The following is a 25,929-nucleotide window of genomic DNA, read 5'->3' on the forward strand; positions in this document are numbered from 1 at the left end:
CTTATCTGAGGTCAGGCTTCTTGCTCTGCTAACTAAAGTGTTTTGCTGATGGATTAAAAGGTAAAAATAAAGATAAATGTAGAAGTGTAGACTAAGACGGGGAACAGACAGTACATCAGCTAAAATGAGAGGTATTTCTACTTCTTATGAGTTGGGCTGCTGGAATCAGAGGGCCATGTGAGTGCTCTGCTAACTGTGGCAGGACTGTTCATTGCCACCTCTTTTTAGGTGTGGTAGGGTGGCATTCAAGGCAGGCTATCAGTCTTTGTTGGAACACAATTAGCTCTTTTGTCTTAATGCAGATATGGAGCTAGAAAATGGGTTTTAATAAAGAAATACCTTACAAAAGTGTTATATAAATCCTTCAGAGTTCTGTCATCTGAATTTGTTTAAACTCAGAAGCTAGACAGATTTCCTCAATACATAATGATTCAACTATTTTAATTTTCGTACTGGTAATCTTCCAGTTGTGATGGGGTAAATGCCAATGATCACCTTCTTGAAAAGCACACATATTTTGTAACCTTATTAATTATCTTGGCTGCATCATTTATGCTATGGGATTATCACTAGATTACCAAATGTATTCAAAAGGATATGCTAGACCAAGTTTTCATTTTTCAATCAGTGTCCTAAAGATAACTCAAAGCTTTTGGGCCAAAATAGGAAGCACCAGATGAACCCTGCTGTTTCCCATGTCATTTACTATGTTCCTTGCATGCAGAAGAAAACGACGTCATACAGAAAAGGGTAGGACCATGAAAATGAACAGAGAGAACTAGCTGTTACAGTATTTGTAACTTTGAATAAGAAAGATAATTCTAGAAAAATAACAGTTCACCTGAGAAGTAGGAGTTCAAAGAAGGAATGTGTGGAAATTGAGTGAGAATTAGTGTAGGGGTTTTTTTTTGTTTTAAACACTTTCTGGTGAATGGTTTTACTCTGTCAAGTCATAGCATGACTGATCATGCCTAGGAGCAAATGTAAAATACTGAAGTTACTGATGACAGAAGAAAATACTGAAGTTGATGATGACAGATCTGTTTCTACCTAGGTGTCTTAATCTACTTCTTAAAAAAAAATTCCGTATGTGATGTTGATATTCTGGGACGTGATTAAAAATATGTTTTATAAGCAAATACATTAATTTCAAAAACATATATAATTTGCTAAATGGCTTTACATCTGTTGGCTTATCTGCTTTCAGTACCTGTTCATATACACAATTGTTTTATATATTAATGACGTTTTTAGAAAAGCTTAGCTCTGGGAATTTTTCTGTTTATGTTGAATTTGCTTTCAGAGAATTTATTTGGAAGTAGAATTGAGATGAAAGAACACCTTTAATGCACTAAATACCAACTAAACTAATTTTCCTGAAAGAATGTTTAGCACCTGAATACAAAAGCATCCACAGGCTACCTCTACACATAGGCAGAGCAGGTGGCTGCTTAGGTGAGCAGACTACATGGGTGACGGTGGTGTTGCTGCTTATTCTGCATAGCTAGATCCTTGAAGGCTAGTGCTAGTGCCAGGGGCTGCTGCTTGGGCATCCCAGTGTGTCAGGGTGTGCAGAAAGGTGATCATGGCTAAGGAGCGAGGGCAATATTCTCCTTTTTTCCACCCTGAAATCAGCAACTTCTACCTTCATTTGTACTGACCACATATTGTCTGATATATTGTTTCTTCAACTGCCTGAAGCCATTGCCCTTCCCTTATCCCCACTTACTGTCATCACTTCTTTTTCCATGAGGAGCTCTGTCCTGGATTCTTGGGCAACAAGGTTCAGCGCTGCCTTGTCTTCCCCCACTATCTCTTTGTAACCACTGCATGTATTTCTTTTTAGGGCTAGAACAGGTTACTTTAAGACAGGATGATTGGTCATGTGGTGGGCTAGTCAACATGAGTAAGAGGACAGGACACAATTAAGTAATAAAGGCCTCTATCAGCAAATGCAGATGACTGATAAATTACTCATGAAAGTAATTGTTGATTTTCACGGTTAGAGACACTACTTTGTGGGAATGGGCACTGCCTTTTTATTGCAGAGTAAAAGTGTTGTTAGTCTGTATAATTTGTATTTTATGTAGGCCTTATCAAAACTTACCCCTGTGCCAGTGAACGAGTGTCCACGTGCGCACTCCAGTGTCTCTATGCACATCCCCATTCACAAACAGTATTATACTGTTTAACAACAGAATTTGTGCAAGGATAAGGTGATTTTTGGGTTCATAACTGAGCTAGTACTGTTACGTGGAACACGCTCCATTACCGTTTGCCTTTGTTCCTGGTACAGACATGCACATTAATGGCTGGTACGTAGGAAAACAGGGTCATCTAACAGCTCAGTACAATGAAATAGGTGTTACATGTCTGTGTTAAAATAAGTCACATTGTTGTTCATAGTACCTGATAAAGCAGTGTATCCAACATACTGATGCTGAAAACCCTGCCGGCAGCAAATGGCAGTCGAAACATAAATGCCAGATTAGATCCCTTCTCCCGCTCTTTCTGTTAAGGAATGAAAAATGAGAAAATACTTTTAATGCTGGATTTGGAAAGACTATAACAAAAACATCAAATTATTAGTTTTCTTATTAGTTTTATTTTGAAATGGAAGTTTGGAGGTTTATTCTCCCCACTTTTAAAAATTTATTTTATTGTATCATTCTATCTCTTATTACAGGCTTGTGTGGGTTTTTTTCTTCTTCCTTAAAAGAGATTTGTCAGAAACACAATTTTTACTTTGCCCTGAGGTCTGCTTTATTACTTGCAGATTTATTCAATTCCCAGGGACTGCTGTAGATGTAGAAGCCAGAGTGCTCCAGCAGTTTTATTTCACGATAAGTGTGATGCCCAGCAAACACTTTTTGGATTAATGAGGAAGGAGATATAACTACTTAGATCATTTCTAGGAATGCAAATAAAAGATCATGGCATGAGTGCATCCTGTAGGACTTCACATACATAGATGACATTTTAAGACACAGCTATCATTAGATAGAGATCTTTACTTCACCCTGACTCTTCCTATGGTTGTTGCTTTGCTCAAGTAATGAAGTTCAGAATTTTTACAGCTTTCTTTCTAAGTAATAACAGGTGTACACACTTGTGGTTTTGAAAAGTTCTTAGTATATGCTTCCTCCATACAGGCCATTTCATTTGAAGTTAACTAATTATTCCTTTTGGGTTTGCATATTGTCAGACTACCAGAGAAAATATCTGTCCAGAGGACAAGTACATAAGCTTTTAAGTTTATTTCTCTCTTTTCTATCCCCATCTATATTTGTATCAAATCCTTTTTAGGGTTCATTATCCTTTTAATGTTTCTAAATAAATACCTGTTCCTTCAGAACAGTTAATTCTGATATGAATAAGAAAGTACCAACTCCAAACTAACCTGAAGCCTTGTTTTGGCCACTCCATCAGTGACTGAAAGAGACCTAGGGCCCATCGTGATTTAATATGTTCTACTCCAATATAGACAGTAATAAGGGAACTGCCATGATAGGCTCCAACTGTTGTGTACAAAAAATGCAAAGTTGCTTTAAGAAACACACAAGGATTTGGGGAGTGGGAGAGGCCCTGGAGGTCATGCTGAGAATATATAAAGGTGACAGAGGTAGTGGCTTATTACAGGGCCTAATCAGTGCACTGCTAGTTTTGGCAAATGTCATTTTTTGCCCATGTCAGATAAAAGACTGATCAGAAATCTGGGCATGGAAACCTATTTGCAGTACCTTTCTTGACGTCAGGGAGTTTGGATCAATAACACTTCGTCTCTAGAACAGTTTGCAATATTTTGGACTATGTGGTCTTAATTGATTCTGTTCTACCCTTTTTCCGAGAACAGATTCATTTTCTGTTGTTGATCTGGAACAGCTTTCTAAAAACCTGCCAAATGTGTACGTTAATTATTTATACAGTTTTAGAATTGTAGCTGATTAAATCATTAGAGATCCATCTAAAATAAGAAACCAATTAAGAGGTACCAATTTATATATCCCATTACTGTCTGCTATTACTTAATGTTACATCAAATCTGCTTAAAACATGAACAACATGAAAAACAAATGGAGGACAGCATGCCCTGTCCTTAATTGAAGGAGAAAAATGTTTGGCTTTGTGTGTATCACTGCAAATATACTGGGCTACCCCAGACAGATTTCTGCTAACCTAACAAGTACGTGCTTATCCCTGCAGAATATATGAAATCATAGTGTTGGTTTGATTAAAAGACATGAGTTTACATATATTTTACAATGATCACTTAAAGGTTTAGAATTTTTATCCTTCAGTTAAGACCTGAGATATTTAATTGCAAAATAAAAAAAAAAAAAAAAAATCATGGGAAACTAAAGTGTGAATCTTAGCCAAGATATTCTAAGACAAATGGAGAACATAATTTTTAAGTTTAGATCATGGGTATTTTGTTTTTCCTTTTCTCTGTTGTATAAGGGCCGTTGCTTCCTCTTACGTCAGTTCTGAGTTTGTGTTCAGATTTATTTATTTCTAAAATGAGGAAAGCTGCAGCTGCAACAGCAGATGGACTTCTCCCATTTGCATGTCTTTCTTCTGCAGCCCATTAGGTTGAAGTCAGTTTTGCACATGTGTTTCAGTGCTACCTGAAGACAACTTGCCCGACTTTTGTAGTCTTTCTCAAAGTGAGGTGCTTAATGCAGAAATAACAATCAACTGTACATTTGACTGCATTAGATAATTTTTACTCGAGTTTTTAATGGCCTTTCATTTTGCATGAGGGAGTTCTGAAACATCAAATGAACTACAGCACCACCTGTGAAGCACTCCCTGTAAATGTTAAGATGAAATGAGTGGGAAATATCACCAGCAGGCAACTTCAACAGCAATAGAGAAAATGTTCTTTCTTTAAGGTAATTTATCTACCTCTATTTTAGGATAGTGTAGTTTGGATAGGAAGTTAATTAACTGTTTAGCTTCCAACTGTATTGACAACTTTACATTTGCACAATAAATTAATAAAGTTAGGGAAGAAATGAAACTATTTCTAGTTATTTCCAGAACCTTTGCTTGAAAAATGAAGGAGCCTATGTAAAGCAAGAAAGAGAACTGAGATAAAAATCCTGGTTTCACTACATTGAAGCAGACTGCAGCCCATGGAGTATTCCAGAAGCAACTTTAGATACCACATGCGGGGAAAGCTCTTACTATTGTTATCTCCCCTTATCACTAAACTATTCAGATCAAGGGAACATATTGAAAAAAAGTAAATTGCTGACAGTTATAGTACACCAAGGAACTAAGTTAGTTTGGAACATAGCCTTGAATTAGATTCCTGTGTAAGGAAGTGGGAGATGGCCTACAAAGATATGTTTGTATGAAAAGGCTGGTTTTTATTGAATATATATTAAAATTATCTATGCGAATGTTATACAGTAAATACTGAAATATTTGAAATCCACAAAATCTCGGAAATCTACTCTACAGCTAGGAAATGGAAATTATATGCTAATTCTGTATAATGACAATGATTTCATCATATATTCAATTTTTCTAAGATATGCAAGATATCTGAGGTGAAGAGACTGGGAGCCTACATGAGAGAACCTAGCAGCAATAACTAGACTGATAGCAAGGGGAGAAAGAGATGACTGGAGTGAAAGATCCCTGAACACTGGCACAGTGATATTATCTGTCTCACTCTCATAAACTCAGAAAAGGGCCTGAAAGACCACGAAGGTGATACTGTAAGGTTTGTGGGCTGCAGAGGTAGGTAGATCAGATCACCAGCTAAGATCTGTGAAAAAGAGGCTTATCTTGGAATTTACCAAGTTAAACAGATGCACAAAATTAGTTTGTATATTCCATCTAATGTTTTAGTAATAGTATTTTGGACAAAGAAATGAAATTAAACTTATCTCTGTACAGCCTCCCTGTTCCATAGCTTGGAGATGCCAACACATGCACTAGAATATATAGAATATGAAGGTTTTATCTAGTATTTAAGTTGTGTTACTATCCTTATGGTCACTAGGACTGCCTTCGACCGAGAATAATTGATGTTCTCAAACTGTCACAGTATTGCAAATACTCCGTACAGATACCTGGAAATGTATACGCAATACGGAATAATAGTGCCTTTAAAGTGAATCACAATAAAAAAAAGGCATTATAATAAAACCTGTATACATTTTCAAGTGTTTAGTCAATTACAATATTTTCCATATTAATTGCCTGTGGCAGCATCTTAAAAACCATATTCTCTAAATATTCAGATATTCAAAAATATTCAGTTTTCCTTGAGCAAATTCTGTGTCCAACTCTGTCCAGAGGGTTGCTGGATTAATATTATGTTGTGAAGTGATGGAATGCAAATCAGATTCATTCTAATTTGGAAAAAATAATCTTTTACATTAGCTCTGCAACCATAGAATTATCTCACCATTTCCACTTGTTATAAAATCAGAAAGAGTGTTAAAATTATAACACTTAAATCGGGGGTTGGGGAGGCAAATCTCCTTACCTTTTCCAATTTGGACAGAGCAAGGGAATAGCAGTCTTTGGCTCTGAACTGCATGAATCTCATATTGGCTGGGTGAGTTAGTTCTGTGATAATGCTTAGGCTTGAGAACAACCTGTATTTTAAAAGAATGTAACAGTTACACCTCTGATTATAAAAATTCAGAAATATGAGGCTCTACATGATGCTATATAGCTTGTGCTCATGTTCATGCTTTTAATGAAGTGCCTGAAACCTGTGGTGGTTTTTGGCATAAATAAATGCTGGTATAATAGCAGAGGAAACTACAAAACATGATTGGTAGAACTCACAAAGAAGCAAACATACATTCAAAGGTTGAGCTTATAAAATATTTTAATGCTAGAAAGGAACCACTTAATTTCATTACCAGAGATTTTATTGAATAACTTCTAACATGACAAATGCAAACAACAAAAGATGCAAAACTATATAGCCTGCACTTGGTATCTGGTGTGTGTAAACTACTATTTTATTAGAACCCACTCATGTACTCTTTCCATTTTTTTTTCTGAGTTCTGTTTATATGCTCTATGTCCACAGACTGATCAATGCAGATGAAAATTGATACTTCTTTAGAGTTCAGCAATTTAAATTGCTGAGAAAATCTGTGCTTATGTATGCTTATATTGTCACTCTGAAATATTTACATATACAAAACATGTATAAGTTAACACTAATCAAGGCTTCCACTAACAATAAAAGAGTGAAGAAAGTTTAACTCTGATCTGGCTGAATTACATAGATTTTCATGAAGGAGACTAATGAGCCGCTCCCCATCCCTCAGGGCAACAAGAACTGGAAATAAATTTATAGTTTATGATAATAAATATTAAACAATGTGAAATAGAAATCAGATTATTTATTTTCTCTACAGATCGGTATCAGAAAATGAGATGTGCATTTGTAGTCTGTTCTGCAGATCCTGAAAGTACTTATCTACATGTGACAAGAGATAATTGTAGTGCTAATGACATCATTAATGAGTCTTCTGTTTAATTGAGATAAAAATTAAAGTGGTTTTCTTGAAAGCTGAATTTAGTAAGTTAGTGTCAAATGGAATGCGATGTACCTTTTTGCAAGTCTTTAGTCTTTTCCCCTCATTTTTGTAGGGAGGAACGTCACTGAAATGGCAATTCAAGCAGAGCCTAAGTGTGAGGAAACGTATGTAAAAGCTATCTGTCAGTAAGTGTTAATGCCATCTTATTGCAATAGTTTCCTAGGTGTGTTGATGTCCAAAGGTAGATTGCTAATGATCACACAATCCCAAACATGTTCTGATCATATGATGGTAGTAATGCCAGCCATCCTTATGCTAGCAGTTATCTTGTCCCCATGAGATCATATAAGGAAAAATGGACTTGGCAAACTGGCTGAGAATGTGAATCACTTAACAATGACCATTTGTGTGCACTGTAGTTTGAAAGGCATTGTGCATGCTTGGGAATTTCTGTACCTTTTTAGCTCTTGCAGTCAGAATTTGATACAAACTGAGTGGTGCGGTATTGTTATACAAAATCTACTTATGTCCTGCTAAAGATTAAGCCCTTAGGGAATTGAGTCTACACATATTGATTAAATACATGACAACCACACCCTTGAGATACAACTGTGGTATGTTTTCACTTTTATGCTGTTATAAAAACCTGTGAAGTGCTCATGTAAATTAAAAAAAAACCCTGATAATATCACACTTGCAGGTATGAACTTGTACTTACTAAGTAGCTTAACAAATGTGTTAAAGTTCTGAGGAAGGAGAACAACTTTCCTCTGCATTAATTCTGTATCATATAATTATTTAAGCTTCTACTGGCTGGAAATTTTCTTGTATTGCTGTATTAAGGGACAGGCATTCATGTTTGGAGACTAACAATATAACATGCAGAACTAAGAGCAACAGGAAATTATAAGCTGATCTGATGATAAAATATACACAACTTTCAGAAAAAAATGCAGGTTACTAGGTTTCTGTTAAAGATGGGTTTAATTTATCAGCAAGATATGAAAACCGATTTATAATAGGAAATCAGTTTCAAACACGGTATTGGTAAAATTCATATTTTACTTTGTGTGCCTTTTGGCAGGATTAGGGGAAATGAGTTCACGGCAGTCAGGGCCAGATTGCTTCCTGTCCTGGGTGTAAGGCACACTGCCCACAAGCTTTCAGCACCAGAGCAGGCTACTCCTGTGCAAAGATGCCTCTTTTCTATCCCATTCTGGTAAAAGAGGACTGAATGGGGTAGAAGAAGCCATAATCAGCCTGATGGAAGGAAGACTTGGGTTGCTGCTGACCCGGTATTTGGGAATCAGACAAGCAAAATGTACATTTAGTTCTTTCCTGAACCAAAAAGGATAAACTAAGAAAACAATGTAATGCCCCCACAACACCCCATTTGATTTATCTATATGTTGCTGCTGACTGCTAGATACCAGCCAAACTATTGACTTGTTAGGTGTGCTGCTGTCAAAGGGCTTCTTGAAGTACTTGAAACACAGCCTTCAAGACGTACGCTCATAAAAACTTAAAAACAGGGCCTCCCAAACACCAGCATTTAAACCCATTAATTAACAGAAGGCGAGAGTAAATATAAATACTCCTTGTAGTACAGAATTAGTACCTGATGGAACCCACTATTTTGTTAAAGTGGACTCACAACTGTCAAAAGGCACTCAATGGTTGGCTTTCATATTAAAAAGTGAAAAGCATGGCTAGGACACAGTCCAAAACCAGTAATTTCTCCTTGTTCTTTCCCATCCAACGGATTAAAGATTTCCTTTCTTAGTCAGTGTGATCATTTGAGTCACACTTCTTTACTCCTTTTAACTGTAATTAAGTCAGATAAGCTAGTTGTGTGTCACAGTTCTAATTGGTATGGCACAGTTTCTAGCCTTAAAGCTATAATAACCCTGTCATTATAAACAATGCATCTATCCTTAAAGTGTGTGTGTGGGGGCAACTCTTCTGGTAAAACAAGATTACTAATTTATGTAATCAGGAAATAATGCCAGAGCAGGTATATGAGAATTGCTAAGCGAGGCCAGACAGTACTGCAGCACACTTAGGTCACCTCCTCAGGCTTGTCCACAACCCTTGATGATCTGCGTCAATCAAATCAATGAGGTTTAGATTACCCTGTATCTTCTGATTTCACTTGGTGTGACTTAAGTGGAATCTTTTTCATTGATGTGTCTTCGAGAACGGTATGTATTAGCAAAACAGCAGTAGTTTAAAATCCTTTAACGCTATGGTTTGTGTTAAATGCTGTTGTTTCCCACTATGTCCCACCCCTTTTTCATTAGTTTCTGATATTATTAGCTATTATTAAGTAACAAAAAAATCTTTACACATATTTACCCTCGTGCAATGAATGTAGTTTATTGTGTAGAACAGGTAAATGCCTCTACCTTATGCCTCTTCCCAAAGCTTACTTATTTCTACAACTTTTAGATAAGATAAAAATGCAGTGAAATTATTGTATGTGTTCTAGGGAAAAAATAGAAAAAAATATAAAATACACTACCCGTGAAAGTTCACAAAGTTTTCTGTTAAGTGGCGAACCAAGATTATTTATTCAGAATTCTTTTGATATTTGTAAAAAGTATAATGCAGTCTTAAAATTATACTGAACCAGACATATAGTTAATACTTGATTTAAAGCTGCCACCTAGTTGTAAGCATTGTGCTAGACAACGGAATGATTATATGCTAAGTTGTAGTTGGATACCTATAGTACATAGTGTACTGCTATGATTTTTGTTTGTTTGATTTGTGTTTTTTTGTTTAGTAGCTTTTACGACATAGAACACAACTACAGAAAAAATCAACTGGTGCTTTGTGAGTTTTATTATTCAGCTAATCTTTCTGTTTTATATTTGGGAGTAAAATATATTTCTGAAAAACTGAGGTATGTCACAACCTCAGTGAGATACTCTAGCCCATTCCATTATTGTTTCTAAATTAAATTTAGGTGTGATTATGAAACACACACACACCTGTGTTAGTATTAGGTACAAATTCAAAAACTCAGAGTCAGAAAAAGACAGAACTAAAGTTTCTCACGTAAGATAGGTTTTCCTTCTTTTGAGCACATTCAGAAATGCAAAAAGCATTTAACTGCATTCTCATGTGGTTGCATTAGAAAAAAAAAATCTCTCCCTTCAAATAAAATTTTAATAAGTTGAGCTTTCTGAAACACAGATTCAGAAGACTTATACTATGCACCTCTCTCTGGTCTCATCTGGAAGGCTTTTGACACAGAAAATGTCAGCAATGCTGAATAATACGGCATCCCCTAGGGAAGGAACTCGTTTTGTCCAGGTCTTAATGGGATGAACAAAGGAAAGCATGAGGCTTAAGCCCCAAATCAGGGAGGCATTTCATACTTGACTGTATAGTGTGTCTGGGTTTTTTGTGTTTTGGTTTGGTTTTTAAGTAAGAACTTTTCAGTTTAAACAGACATGTATCTTTTAGTATTTGTTGGAACAAGTACCAAAACACAAGTGAGGCTTTCAACACAAAGTGAGGGTTTAATCAGGAGAGATTCTCAAAAGAACAGGAAATCTCAGTTAAGTTCTTCATCACAGCACTGCCTCATTTGCCTCTTTGCTAAACTGACCATTTTTTCACTCTGTATTCAGTTATTCCTTCATGACTCTTATTGATAGTATGTTGTTGTCATATGTAATGTTGCATACATGTGAGGTTTTTACCTCATTTTTGTTCAAAACTAAATATTCAAAATGTGAACACTTACTACTAACTTCATAGTGATGCATTCTTTACCTCTTAGAAGGATCTGCTTTTCATTCTGCCTTTGTTATTACTGTGAAAGACTGCTGCAGTGAGGAAAAATATATTTTCTCAGCTATCTTTGGTCCTAAGTCTTCAAGAGTAATTTTATTTTCCTTCCTGCAAACCTGACAGCTGACTTTTAAAATGATCACCCAGTTGTGGGATGCACAGAATTTAATCTGAGCTTTCAGGAGAATACCTCAGTACTCTGAGTGTACTGCTCAGCAGGGTGGGAAAAGGTTTGCCCATGTAAAACACAAATCCATGTAAGACAAAACTTAAATAGAAGAAAGGAAAAAAAAAATATATCTGAGTACAAAAGGCATCAAGTATTTCACAATTAATGAAGAGGTATAGATAGATTGCCAAAATGCCTTACCTAAAGAGTGTTTGAACATTTACAATAGTCTTTGCATCCGCCATGTAGTCTTCCTCAGCACTCATTGTACTTTCTTTGTCCACCACCACCATATTAGCTGCAAAGGTGACCCCACATCTTAATAAGTCATCTAGGCTTTTGTGAAGAGAAAGGGGGAGAAAGAAACAAACAACTTAAATATGGAACACTTAAATGATTAGGAATGGTTGGAATTTGCTGATCACAGGCTGAGTTGCTGGTTCCCTTCATCTCCATGTACATAAGTTCAAATCTATATCAAGCATAACATCTCAATTAATTGATAGAAAGGATATAAATTATTATTTTCCTTGAAGTCATACAGAATGCAGTAGGTTGTTACAGTCCCTCTCCTTTTGCTAAAATGATAAATTTATTTCAACTTTTAAAAATAAGCCTTTAACAGTTACTTGGGAAGACAGCCTGTGCTTACATGCTGCAGCAACTTGCTTCATTGCAGTTCATTTTGGCAATAAAAGGCCTGAAATAAATGCTTTGAGTTGCTCTTTCCCAAAATTATATTTCGGTTTCAAAATGCTAATAAATGTTCTGCAAGAACATTTAATACATTCCTCTTTTAGGTTGATCTGTGAATTGGAGGGTTGTCATGAGGTTTTTAGGAGCAGCTGTACGTCAGTAAAACTCTGCACTCTGCTGGGCGAAACTTGCTGTGAAGCCTGACCATAGAAAGTACTCACAGACCACAGAGTTACACTTCCAATTATAGCTTTGTTTCCAAAATGAAGCATGTTTGTTGTTTTAACAATAATATTTTCCCCAGGAACCAAGCACTTTTTTAAAAGTTTAGAAAACACTTTTCTGTAATGATAAAGACTGCTGGGAACCTAGTAATGTGAAATCCATTATTTCCAAGGGAAACTAAATTTTTTGCATCATTCTGTTTACTTTCTAAGGTGAAAAGCTGTTTTGGTATTATAATTGCTTCTCATTTGGCAATCTGTAATATTTATTAATTTTTAATTGTCCTGATACAGTTTTTCTTTCAGCAATTATCTTCTTAGGTTCCTACGGTTATGCAACCTATTACAAATTCTTTTTGAAATTTTGGATAAGGAAAACTCTAAAAATTAGTGGTATTTACTTTACACCTTATACATATTCTTCCAAAACAAATGCATAATGTAATTATTTTTGAATCCGTGCAGTATTATCAGTGGTTGACTACAAAACCAGAAAGGCTGTATTTTATATGGGCTACATTAACAACTTCAGTGTACAAGTAGAATTCTGACCTATAATTGAGTATGTCTGCTTTTTCTCTTTGAGTTGATCCCTGAAAGTAGAAGCATATTCTGAAATATCCAGATTTTCTGCATTTCAAAGTTTCATAAACTCAACAGTTATTCTCATTTTACCAGTTACATTCAACTGATTTGTGTTCTCAGGTAACTCTAGCTATAGCTTTCTTAATACTAAATAGATTTCTACACAGTTGGGAAATCTGTTCAGTTACAGATCTCTTATCATTTTTACCTGAAGACTGTAGAATACATTTCTACTGCTTGATGACATATTTTTATGAAGTTCATCCTAGCTACGAATTTTGGTAAAGCTATTTTTCTGCAGACCACCCTCTTCTAACAAAACGGAATGGTAAATGAGAGGAATTCCTTTGGTGTTTTTCTCTCGAAGATGATGACATTTCATGCCAGGTGGTCAAATGACAAATATCTTAGATACTTAAAACATAGTAGGTCACAGTTTGGGAATGTATTCTATACCTCTCAAATAAGAAAGGAAAATTTGTATATTTTAAATTGCAGTTCTTAACTCAAGATGATCAACTTCTATTAATTGTAGGATTTAAAAACATGTTTAGGAAAACACAGGGAATAATATGATATTTTATAACATTTTTTAAAGTCTTGTTATTGGTGAAAAGAGATGTCAAAAAAAAACCAACAAACAAACAACAACAAAAACCAAAACAAAACAAAACAAAAACCCAAAACAACAAACTACAAAATATAATTAGTTATTGCGCCAGGAATTAAAGCAATTGCATTGTCAGAAAAGATACAGAAGTTCATGCTAGCACTACTGTAAAGTGCACAATTCTGTATTATCACTTCTTTCAAAGACTATATACTTCTTTTGGTTTTTTAATGCACTCAGTTCTAAAAACAAAAGAACATCTTTAGGGAGGGATGTGGTGGCTTGCTTTTTCAAATAAACTCAGTAAATTAAATTAAAGCTTATTCTTCCATGTTAATAAAAACAGGTTAACATCTTTGAGGTATTAATTATTTCGGACACTTTGAGTCAATGCAATTATTCTGCTGGTATGAATTCTTTTTATAATTGTTGTGGAATTAAGAGTTACAGAAGTAATAGGTCGTAACAACCTGAGACAACTTTTTTGGCTTAGAGGAAGAAATGTAGCAATTGAAAAACATTTCTCTCGATGCTTGGCAAATCTCACAGTGACTGTGATATCACCAAGGTAAATCTTTAAGTAACTGTACCACTATTATAAGAAGTTTCAAAGCCCTTGTTACAACAGGTTGAGATAGAGAAACATTCAATCTCCAGAATTCTCACTGAGAAACTGGATTATGGTAATTCAGGGCAGGAAATGAGTATTATGGGTTTGTAGCCCCAGCTCAAAATTAGTTATGTAGTGAAGCAAATAATTTTCTTTTTTAAATTGACGCTCTACACACAGAAGTTTTACTAAAACGCCAATGAGCCATTGCTCTTCTCTTGTTTCTGCCGGATTTTCACATTAAATTTATGTTGCTAAACCTAGATATGCAAATATATATTAGCAGAGGTGAAGACAGAAATGTAGGAGTAGGTGATATATTAAGTAGTGGAAGATGAAGACTGTTGGACACATTCAAGACTGTCAGTACTGTCTGCATTCTGTAGCCATCTTTACAAAACACTAGTCAGTAAATCAAAACAAATTACAACTAAGTACAGAATGACACTAGAATCAGAGCTATAGTCTCACAATTTGTAGAAACATGTTGATGCATCTAAATAAGTGCTAATCTTACAGTTTTTGAAGATATTAATGTGTGCTCTCTGTCATACTTTTGACTAATTATATCCTTCATAAGTCATAAATTTGAAATCCCAAATTATAGCACACAGACACAAACCATGCATGCAAAAAGATCATCTCCAAATAGAAGACACTTAAACATGCAATGACAATACACACAACAAACCACTGAGCACTACAATGTTAAATTTTCTAACAGTTATTTCACCTACTTGTCGATAGAGCCCACCATGTAGTAAACCATTGGAAACCAACAGATTGCATCCAGAAAATGCATATCTGGCCTAAGCAGCAGATGGGATTACAAAATGAAACACAATATCACAACAGCAGTATCTTTTCTAAAACATTTTGATAAACTGGTAGCTTAAAACAAAACAAACTATTTTAAAATTTGGTAGTATAATACCACTTTAAACAGGAAATAGGATTCAGAAAGCTGTGAATCAACAGTTTGCTGTGATCATAAAGAATGATCAGATTTACCATGCTTATGTTAATAAGTGCACTTCTTAAATCAGAAATTTTATGGCACAGTACAATTGCAAATACAAGAATGAATGACTGATATCAAAGACACACTACCAACTTATACTACAATCTATGAGTTAGGAATACATGAAATAAGCAGTGAGAATTTTTAATTAAAATGTGGGAACCCAATCAACATTTATATTTTGTACTAAGACCTCCATTCAAGTCAATGAGACAATCTTAGATGAAACCTTATTTTTTAAATAGAATGTGAAAATGAAGATACTGTATTTTATTGCATTGTTTCTTTAATCATAAATTTTACTGTGTTTATTCTTATATACCAAGAAACATCAAAAATCTTAAAACATGAGATGTGTAGATAATGGAATAAGCATACTGTAATAAATTGTCTTGATAAATAGAGAAAATCGAATATAACAACAAAGCACAGAGAATTTCATTGAAGGTGGCTGATTTCATTCGTCCAGTGAAGTAAATTACAAAATTCTAATTGACTTGAATTGCAGCCTGAATTCCACCTCGTGCATGGATGAAAAGCACACTGGCTTTTTAGGTGGCTTCTGTCATCCCATGAATTCTTGCCTTTTAGAGGACTCATTGCAAATGTTTCATAGAGAGATACAACACTAAGGGTATTAGTTTAATTAGCAACCATAGCTTTTACTTTATGCTAACAAAAAGTGGTTTTAGCCATAAAATGTCACAACAGCATGAAAGTATGTAAACTCAGGCACTAAGCTGCAAAAGAGAATAAGCACTAGAGGACGCTGTGTGCTCACATTTGGAATCTTAAAAAAAAATCACAACTCAGAAATCCTTAAACCCAGTTTAGGCTTTTAGTAATCTGTATGATTCACTTTGTGTCATATGTACTTTAAAAAGCTTCTGGTTTGCAAACGCAGGTGTATACAGCTTCACTAAAGAGCTGTCTGAGGCAAAAGTGGGACACTTCACAGCAGGCCTTTGTATAACAGATCACTTCAACTAGAACATACATATGCAAAGGGAAGTGTCAGCCTGGAGTTGGAACCTGTAAGAAATTTCTGCTGCTGCCATTTCTTTGAGTTATAGTTTGATCTGATTTTATGTATATGGATAATCTCCATTTTTTTTGTCTTCCAAACTGTGATTTTAAGTACTTGAGCAGTACCAAAGTGTTGCAACAAAAAAAAAAGACCTTTCATTCATAGTCAGATTATAAATGAATCAATCTTGCCAGGGAAGAATTTGTCTTTAATGTCGAACAGCAAATGTAAGAAAGGCTAAGAATTTCAGTGATCTCTAGACAGATATGGTAGTAACAACAACATTGCAGGTTATAATTTTCTTCCATGAATTTATATAATTGTAGATAAAATGTGTGTGTGTGGAGGGGGGTCCTACTGGCTTAAAGAACTGATTACTTCAGTACCTAAAATTATTAAAAATATACCTATCTGGTCCAGGCCACTAAATGCCTTGTATTAAGTAGGTTACTGTTGTCTAAAGTGCTGTCATGTTGCTATAAAACTGTTACACAGTTTGCTTTTTACAGTGTTGATGAAGTTATTTAATTTTAGCGGTAACATTCACATAAGTTTGCATATATTTAAGAAATACTTAGCTGAAACACTGGCCATGAAGAACAAAGACATTCAAATTCACTATGGCCATTTGCAGTCAGTAAAAAGTCAAATTTCTATATGGCGGTGTCATCAACTTTTCTCAAAGATAAATGTGCCATAATGTTTTTGATTTTAAGCTGGCCATGTGAAGAGTGATCATTTATTGGAATAATGGTAAAATGAGTTTAAAACCTATCAGACACAAACAAAAGAAATACTTACGGGTTATCCAGGAGTAATACAATGGGATTTAGTTCTTTCTTTGGTCGATAATAGGCTCTGAGTGGAACAATAAAATTATATAAGCCATTTCCAGCAGTTTCTGCTGCAACTATAATCAATTTATTTTTGAATCCATAGGCTTTGGCGTCTTCATAGTAGTTATGTTGGCATCCCTAAAATCAAAATAAGAAACAAATTCTGAGAATATGAATAATTTAGCTGTGATATGAAAGGCTTTTACCCTTAGAAACAGAAAATTGTATCAGATTACCTGATATAGACCCGATTAGACATAAATAAATGCTTGGTGATGACAAGGACAAGAAAGTATTGCAGCTTAGCAAGTGCTGAACAAACCTCATTTCTCAGCAGAAACCAGAATTTAACTCTGTTCAGATGCAAGAGACAAATGAGAATGCAGTTTTATCCAACAGAAACTCCCTGTACCTTATCTAGTCTTAGACAACAGAAGGGTACTTTTTCATGCAGAAGATGACAAAATGTGGGAGAGCTTCCAATATATGGAGAGTACGGAGGATAGCCTTTGGCATACCTAGAACAGAACAAACATTTTTCAGTATAGCAAATTACTGAAACACAGTTGACTATATAACTACTGTATGCGACATTTATACCTATATCTAAGGTTTGCAGTTTTCTGTAGACTAGCAGAGTTAAGTATGTGAAATGAACTATGTTTAGTAAGGACTGAGGGAATATATTTTGTTGTTTCAACCAATTTGATATGATTTACTGAGAGCTATCTTGCTTTTGTGATCTAAAGGAATTTTGCTTGGGTTTTTTCATATAGACATGTTTGGAAATGAGCTCACATATCACAATGCGCTGTCCTAGTGCTTTGAATACGTGTACTGGAAACTTCTAAGGAAGGAAAGAAAACAGAAATACCTGTGGTACTTCCTCTCTTCCTTCTCCATCTTTCTTTCAAACACTTATCAAGAATGAGTGCGGTCACTACCTTCTTGCTTTAATAACATACTTTCAGCATGGTTGGAATAGATTTTAAATGTCAAATCCTCTTGCTGATGAGACGATCTTTCTAATTGCCATTAGTTTTTAATAAGAGGCCTTTTAAATCCTGGTATTTCAGTCTGCAGATTTAAGATGACCTGTTATTGGAGCTTTATGATCTTCCCTGGGGCATCTCATGCTTGCCACTGTTGGAGATGGGAGACTGGTAGGTGAGCCACTGGCTTAATTGTGTATTTCAGTTTTAACATCACTGTCAGTAATCCAAATAAACATAATTGCTTATGTGCATGGCAGTTACAGAATTGAATCTTCTGGTTTTGTCTGAGTAATGCATCATTACTTTCAGTAACATGCTAACAAGCATTTTAAATCACATCTAATACTTCTGTTTCATACTGTTGGATGGGGGGTGGGTGGCTGGGTTTGTTTGTCATTCCTACGTTTTGAAGTCAGACACTTATCCCCAGTGTTCACCTAGACTGTTGAATGATCTGATTATCAGTGCATTCTCAGAAGTACTTATCTGTTTACAAATTACTTGCTGCCTGTCTTTATGGAGTGTAAGAAAAAACAGGTCATAAAAATGCTATTAAAAATTGTGATACACAACTAGGTCCTTATAACTGAGTATAGAAAATCTCCAACAAATTGAAGAGTTAATATCTTTTTAATTATTTTTTCAAAATAGCCAAAATTACATTCTCCTAACAGACAAACCATTTCATAAAAGGGAATCACTCTGTAACTGGCTTTTATACATAACTTTGATAATTATGATTCATGCTTGCATTGATCTGTATGTAAAAAAATTATTCATGCTATTTATATAATTATTTATATAATAGTAGCTTTTCAAATTATGTGGTTTATTTTATACTTAATATACGTACTCAAAGCCTGCAGAGGCTTCATCATCTGATGGAGTAGTTTCATCTTCTGACTGGTCACTCAGCAGGTCACATGTCTGAAGGGAGGACGCATCTGCCACCTCCAAAACAGGCGCTATACTGGGCCGTCTGCCCTCTTTACCTCCCTCAGAAGGAAGAGCCAGCGTAGGTCCACTGGACGTCCGGCAGCCGGTGTCTTGCAAATCGATAGCCACTGTTCCTAAAGTAGTGTTGAAAGCATTTTCTCAGTGTGGTCGTCAAATCATTAGAATGAGATTCTCATATTTATTGGGGACTACCTGGCTATGTGGCCAAAGACTGAAAGCAATACTACATTGATTGCATTTATTACATTAAAATGTAACAAATATTTAAACCCGAGGAAGCATTTTCCTGCAAAGTAGCACTTCTTTTGACCAGTAATTTATATTTTCTTGTTAGCTACCTTTTTAAAATCACACCTTATATATTTAATTCATATTTAGATGCATCAACAATCTGTACATGTTTTATTAAGCAAGGGCAATTTTTAATTAAAGAAGCTTTTGAAAACTTATTACAAACTACCAGTTATGAACGACAAAGAAATTACCCATGTGATTTTTCCAGGTTTTTTGCCTTGCATACATTTTATTATGAGTTTTTTATACAACAGGCTTAAGCAGTTTAACTCCATATTGTCAAGTAAAAGAAAAACATAACCAAATTCCATTGGTTTGGGGGAGGGAGGGCTATGTCTGTTTTTTAAACATGAGGGCAAGTGTTTAGTATCTTTTCTTTCTGCATAATACTATAATTTCTTCTGTATTCATTTAAATTATAATTTTGTTTTAATACACTGATAAAAGCTTTAAAATGCACTATTAATTGAATGAGAATATATTGTGAACAGGTCGGTTGGTCTGCTGGTTTGTTTTTTTTTACTTACCCATGCTGGCTATTATACTGTGTACGGGTAATCTAGAAGCTCCATGATAAGATAATTTTGATTCATGGTTTTTTCTGTTATTTTCTTGCTTCTTAAAAGCAGAATTCTCTTCTTTGGTGATATTTATATAAAAGCATATATCTGTAGAACTCATGATATATCGAGGACCTGGATTCAGCAAAATGTTTTTGTTATCTTCCTTTCTAACACCAATCAGACAGACTCCAAACCTTAATTAGAAAAGGAAAGGCATGGTTCATTTTGCATAGTCCCGTATATACCAGAATCACCACTGTCAAAAATGAACCTCCAGTATATGTTTTGCAGATTATTAACATTTGCCAATTTTTGGACGACAAATATGTTTGAAAAATGTGATCTCCCAAAAGGCCACTTCTGATCAAATACTTCCATGAGCTTATGAATCCCTAGGCACTTGAATCCAGCGTTTTTCTTAATCTCCATGATATTCCTCTAATGCTCTTGATTTTTTTTTTTCTGTCAGATGAATAGTCCCTTCTGGGAAAATATTAGTAGAAGAATGGACATATAATATGAAAAAGTATTCATCATGTTAACTTGTTCCATTATTCATATGTAATGGAAACCATTTTCAGAATTCATTTTTGCAATTCACTCCTAGAAATGTGTTTGATTAGAGACAGAAAAATAAGGAATTAAAGCAAAAAATCTTTCTCTCACTTATTTATTATGAGAATAAACTCATTTTTCAGGGTTTTATATATATATATATATATTCATTTTGTTAAGTAGACACAACTATACATTATTTGTGTTCCATTTGTATGTTCTCATCGCAGAGCAGCACTGAATAAGTGATTGCATGACCTGGAACCCAAAGAAGATGTGTTATAGTCTAACAGAAAAACACGGTTTTAATTTGAACCATCACCGGAATATAGCATGTACCACCTCTAAATTGAAAATTTTGCATAAAATGAACGTGCCACAAAAGTGGTCAGATTTCCAGCTGACTCCTAAATTAAAAAAAATACACTGACGCCCTCCCAGCCACCCTTTTGTAGGTTGTTTTGGACAAGGAAATGGACTGGTATTCTCATATAATCTCTCTGGTTATCAGGTTTATCCTATATATCCTTCATATTCTATTCTTTCAAACTGAGCTGGCCAGATATTTATTATTACTTATTAATTATTAATGTATTTATTAATAAACGCAGAAGCAGAGTAATGTGTAATATTGCACCTTTGAATGCAGAGCTACACTGCAGGCAAAACAAATAATTATTTATTTGAACATTTAATTGTTGACAGGAAAATAAACATACTTTTTGTGTGCATGGAAAGAAGCATATGTGAAGCTTTTCCCTTCATACTCAGCAAAAAAAGTACTTTCTTCCAGGTTAATATGATACACTTCATTACCAGAGCATCTGCCATACATTTTCTGCCACTGTTCTGGTGATTGCTGACTCTCTCTGAAACATGTACAGATAAAGAGAATAATTTAAAACTTAATGTAAAATTCTTATTAATCAGAATGGTATTTCATGGCAATAGAAACTACGAATGTCTGTTAGAAAGCTCCCATAGGCTAATCTGAAATAAATACGTAAGATCAAAGCTTGGTAACACTGTAAGTACAGAGATTATTTTAATGAATTAAAGAGCATTTTTCTGCTAAGTATTCAGCATATAAGATTATGTACTTTAATATCAGGAGAGATATGGCAGAATTACTTTAAATTCACATCATAATAAGTAGATTCATTGCAATTTAAAGATGACGGGTGAAACCAACAGCATGCTCCTTCTGTTCATAAAGGTAGTCTCTTCAGGTGCTCCACGGCAGATTTTCTGGTTCCCATTTGAAGATAGGTAAAGAATCATTAAAATAATTTATGTAGGAAAGACCCATTTGGTTTAGGTCACTTTGTCTGTAAGAAAGACTTTTTTTCTGCATTTGCTTATCAGTTATCTTCAGCATTTACCCTGTGGATGTTTTCAGTTACTGTGCCTTGTATATATAACAAGTATATACCTTCTTTACTGCAAGAAAATAGATTATTACTTGAACTATATTAGGCATATAATCCTTTACTATACTCATCTAACATTCTTTATCTAAATGGACTATTAGTGGAAATGTTCCAAACTTCAGCTAACACCAAAACTTGAAGACTTGGGGCTTCTGTGAACTTCTTACTTTATTAAGTTTCATCTGGAAACAAGGTTCTGTCTGTATGAGTTCTTCTGGATATAACACTTGCATATATACACATATATATATATATACGCAAATAGTTCATAAAACTGACAAATGTTCTGGGTGTTTTGCCACTTGGGGCTAAGATATCAAGATATCAGGATACATTCCTTTGTGCTCATTTATACCATTTCAATATCTTAACACAATGTCTGGTTTTCTTCAATTTACGGTTCTCCATTCTCAGTGTAGAAACATTTTGCTTCAAGATGGAAATAAGTAAACCATTTTTATTGCAACACTATTAACAAACAGTGCACTAGATGTAGAATAGTGGAAGTAGAAATGTGATTGGAGGGAATTTTTTCCATCTTTCACCCCCCTCCCCCCAAAAAAAGAAATGTTCACCTGTTTAAAGTCTGCTTGGTTCCAGTTAGTTGTCTAAAAGCTTCCCATGGGGCTGCTCTGTAAAGATCACATTAAATTCAAGTCAGAAAGGCCATTTTCTTCCAATATTGTGTGTCATAATACAAACCCTAGTAAAGCTCTATTATTAAATTAGATAATTACGTAACATTTAAAGATAAATGTTGATATTAACAATTGAGATCAATAATAAGATTAGAAATAAGACTCAAAGTAGAATTTTGGTGTCTTACAGACTGAGGTTTTGAATTCCATAAACAGCTGAGAAGACAACGGGATTGTTTAGATCTAGTTTGTTTATTCTGAAGAGCAGCATTGAAGTCTAAAGCCAGACCACATAAACAGCAGCAAACTTCTTAATTTTAATAGCAAGTTGATCTGTCCAAAGTTGCTTAGAAAATGAACATTTTCACTAGTCTCCTCACAAATCAATACCAGAAGACAGGGTGTTTCTAACTTACATACATGTGTTTCTTTTAGTTTACTCTTTACTGTATTATCATTCAAAGATACCTTTGTTCTCACTTCCTAATTTTGAATGTGAGACTACTTGGTTAATTTTATAATACATTGAACAGATTTGTGTACTTGTACAAAACAATGAAAAATTAAAGTCACATTAAATTAGACTTTTTTAACATATTCCAGCATTTCCAAGGGATTTTTAAAAGTTGTAAGGAATAAAAAGGGGAAAAAAACATCACCAGTTTAGGAATTATGTAACTTTTTAGCAAAAATGAAACAAAGTAGTAAATATATTAAATTCAAAAGCTTAGAAAGTGATATTTTGGTAGAGAAATACTTGAATTTTGAGTGTTTTATTTTTTAGCACTGTGAAGGTCAAGACTACTCAAATCTGGAATAGTTTTGAAGGGTTTTTTTTTTTGTCCAATGTGTCTGTTTTAAACTTCCACAGATAATAGTGTGGTTTTAAAAAAGTCATATCTCTTCAACCATTTTGTCCAGTGTTAATACACATGCTCTCAGAGGTCCAAAGTTTGCCATTTTTCAGTATTTTGCAGCCCATCTGAGATTAAATGCTCTGATGAGTGCTGACTGAAGTAGAAGAATGACAACTAGTCGTTTTCACTTTTCCAGTTTTTCTGTATTTATATAGAAAGCTTGTAAGTTTCTGTACGGATCCAAAGTAATGCTGACAACTATTTGTGCAGAAAAATAAACAAAATTTTCTCCTAGTATACAATGACCAGACAAGAAATCAGTTACTTTAACAACCCTGACCACATCAATTAATTCTAATTGCAAAACAATTGCTTTTGAATTCTACTATAGTTACTTTGCCTCATAGTTGGGAATCTGTAGAAATGGTTTTGTGCTGACGGAAAATTCTCTGCTGGCTGTTAAGAGTACTACTCTTGTTTTATGTAAGTATATGAAATAACTAAAAAAGGCTCTGTACTGAGTGCATGTCAGATAATGACAGCTAGGCAGATGAAGAATGTATTTCACCATGATTCTTGGGAGGTAAGGAAAAACAGTATTTTGTTGTCATGTTATTAACAAATTCCAGTACAGATAGTGCCATTAAAATCATCTTGACATTTGTTGTTCTTGGTAGTAAAAGTTCTAGCAATAATTTCAGTTTTACGCATCCTGGGCACAGGGAAATACTACAAATGCCATATAGAAAGTTAAATAACTCTGCTTGTGAATATCAATGTATTACTGGGTCCATGGTTACTTGAAAAAGGTATGGATTTTTACTAAACTCTCAAATGTATTCTTGTGTAGTTTATATGTACACATTCTATTTCTACAGGATATATTTATATTTGGATGGTTATTCTTTAATGCTTCTCTCTGCCCACAACATTTTAATAAGAATACCTTATTATTCCAAGAACATAGCATAACAGAGACATACTAGATGTGGTAAAATTATTTTGGTAAATGTAGAGAAGTTCAGCTGTAACTAATGCAGTCTGTAGAGACACCGTAATTCCATATCCCTTCCAGCAGTGTGGTTATTTTAAAAAACACCTCTTCACGTGTATGTTTGCTTGCCTCTTAACATACAGGCACTGAATAGCAAATAATATTTTATAAAATAGGTGTTCTTGGGTCTTGTTGGTGTTTTACATAGAACGGTGTGATAGATCCACAATTTAATCTACTGAAATGGAAATATGATTTTTTCATATTTTCTTTTGTGGAAGTGGCACAACAGCATGCAACAGATGTCTAAATATTTGGGGGGTGTTTCTCCTTGAAGTTATAATATCTTAAGTAAAACTTCTTGCTATTTTTATCATGCAGAGAGTTCCAATTTCTTTTCAGAAACTGTAGTTGTCTGGGAGTCCAGGGTAAGCTATTTTCCAAAGAATATCAGCTATAATTTTATGAGGGGTTGTTGTGGGGGGTTTTTTTGTTTGTTTGTTTTTGTTTGTTTGTTTTGTTTTTTCTTTTTTGTGCATTTGTTTTTTAACGGTAGTATGTACTTACTGTCCCCTAGATGTATGAACCAGCAGTGTGATTAATGTAGAGGTAGCTGGGCATATACAATTTAGAGCTAGCATCGCATATTTGAATTCCTCTTCACACACAACGTGATCTGTAAAAAAAAAAATATATATATATATATATATATATGTATAAATTGGTTTACAAAAATATTTTCCATTGAATAAAACTATAATTTCTTTTCTTTGTCTAGGGAAATGATGAAGATGGAGACAATCAAAATTTGTTTCCAGATCTTCATCTTCTACTTGAACCCGGAGAGCAGCTGTTTATGATTTGCCCCATCTGTGCAGTCTCAGATTGTATGAGTAATTTTGCATCCAGTTCATACTTTCTGTCCTGCAGCTACACCTGGAGAGGATGCAATGGCTCTGTGAATCCCACTTCCACTCTCTTGCTGCACTAGTTGTATGAATAAGCCATGTAGGGTGGTCTAGTTTATATCACTTTCTGCAGTTTGTTTTGCTTTAGTTGTTCCACCCTCTGCAGTTTTGCAGGAACTGGTATAGAGACATGAAGCATTGTACAGAGATGTAATTTGTGTTCAGGAAATAGCCTACCTAGGATACTGCAATGCCGGGGTGCTGATCAATGACACAGGCTGAACTGGCTTGCAGACCAGTTATTTGGCAATGGCTCTGGGATTCTGCACTGCACTTCAGTGTGTGATGCAGTTTTGACTAATATGCCCCCAGGAACTGCTAACAGCTGCTGCTTCCTTGCAATCTGGTTGTTTTCCCTTTTCCATTTTATTACAATTTTGTATTATTTTTACTCTACTCCTTGTCTGCACATTAGTACTTGCCGTGATGGAGCAGCTCTATAGACATACCTATTTTTTTGTCTTAAAATTGAATTTAAGGGAGAGGAAGTGAGAAGAGAAAGCAACAGGGGCTTTACATCTAGTCCTCTATATTGGCTTGTACTTAAAACTGCCAGATTTTCTGCACGTGCTTTCAGTATTG

General features: G+C 34.7%; 1 protein-coding gene across 1 annotated transcript in view; it reads right to left on the reverse strand.

Moving 5' to 3' along the window:
- The window catches only part of KCNT2 (potassium sodium-activated channel subfamily T member 2), a 131,364-nt gene that overhangs the window by 12,887 nt on the left and 92,548 nt on the right, over window positions 1-25,929 (reverse strand). Inside the window, exons 15-24 of the mRNA XM_082052817.1 lie at window positions 24,947-25,055; window positions 22,466-22,522; window positions 21,180-21,329; window positions 19,870-20,099; window positions 18,945-19,161; window positions 17,509-17,614; window positions 17,062-17,234; window positions 11,689-11,823; window positions 6,503-6,614; window positions 2,410-2,511 (exon numbers count right to left, since the gene is read on the reverse strand). Of these exons, the coding sequence (XP_081908943.1) occupies window positions 2,410-2,511; window positions 6,503-6,614; window positions 11,689-11,823; window positions 17,062-17,234; window positions 17,509-17,614; window positions 18,945-19,161; window positions 19,870-20,099; window positions 21,180-21,329; window positions 22,466-22,522; window positions 24,947-25,055 (1,391 nt within the window). The remainder of the gene's footprint in view (window positions 1-2,409; window positions 2,512-6,502; window positions 6,615-11,688; window positions 11,824-17,061; window positions 17,235-17,508; window positions 17,615-18,944; window positions 19,162-19,869; window positions 20,100-21,179; window positions 21,330-22,465; window positions 22,523-24,946; window positions 25,056-25,929) is intronic.

The sequence above is a fragment of the Streptopelia decaocto genome (assembly GCF_964273445.1).
Source record: "Streptopelia decaocto genome assembly, chromosome: 5".
Classification (NCBI taxonomy): Eukaryota; Metazoa; Chordata; class Aves; order Columbiformes; family Columbidae; genus Streptopelia; species Streptopelia decaocto.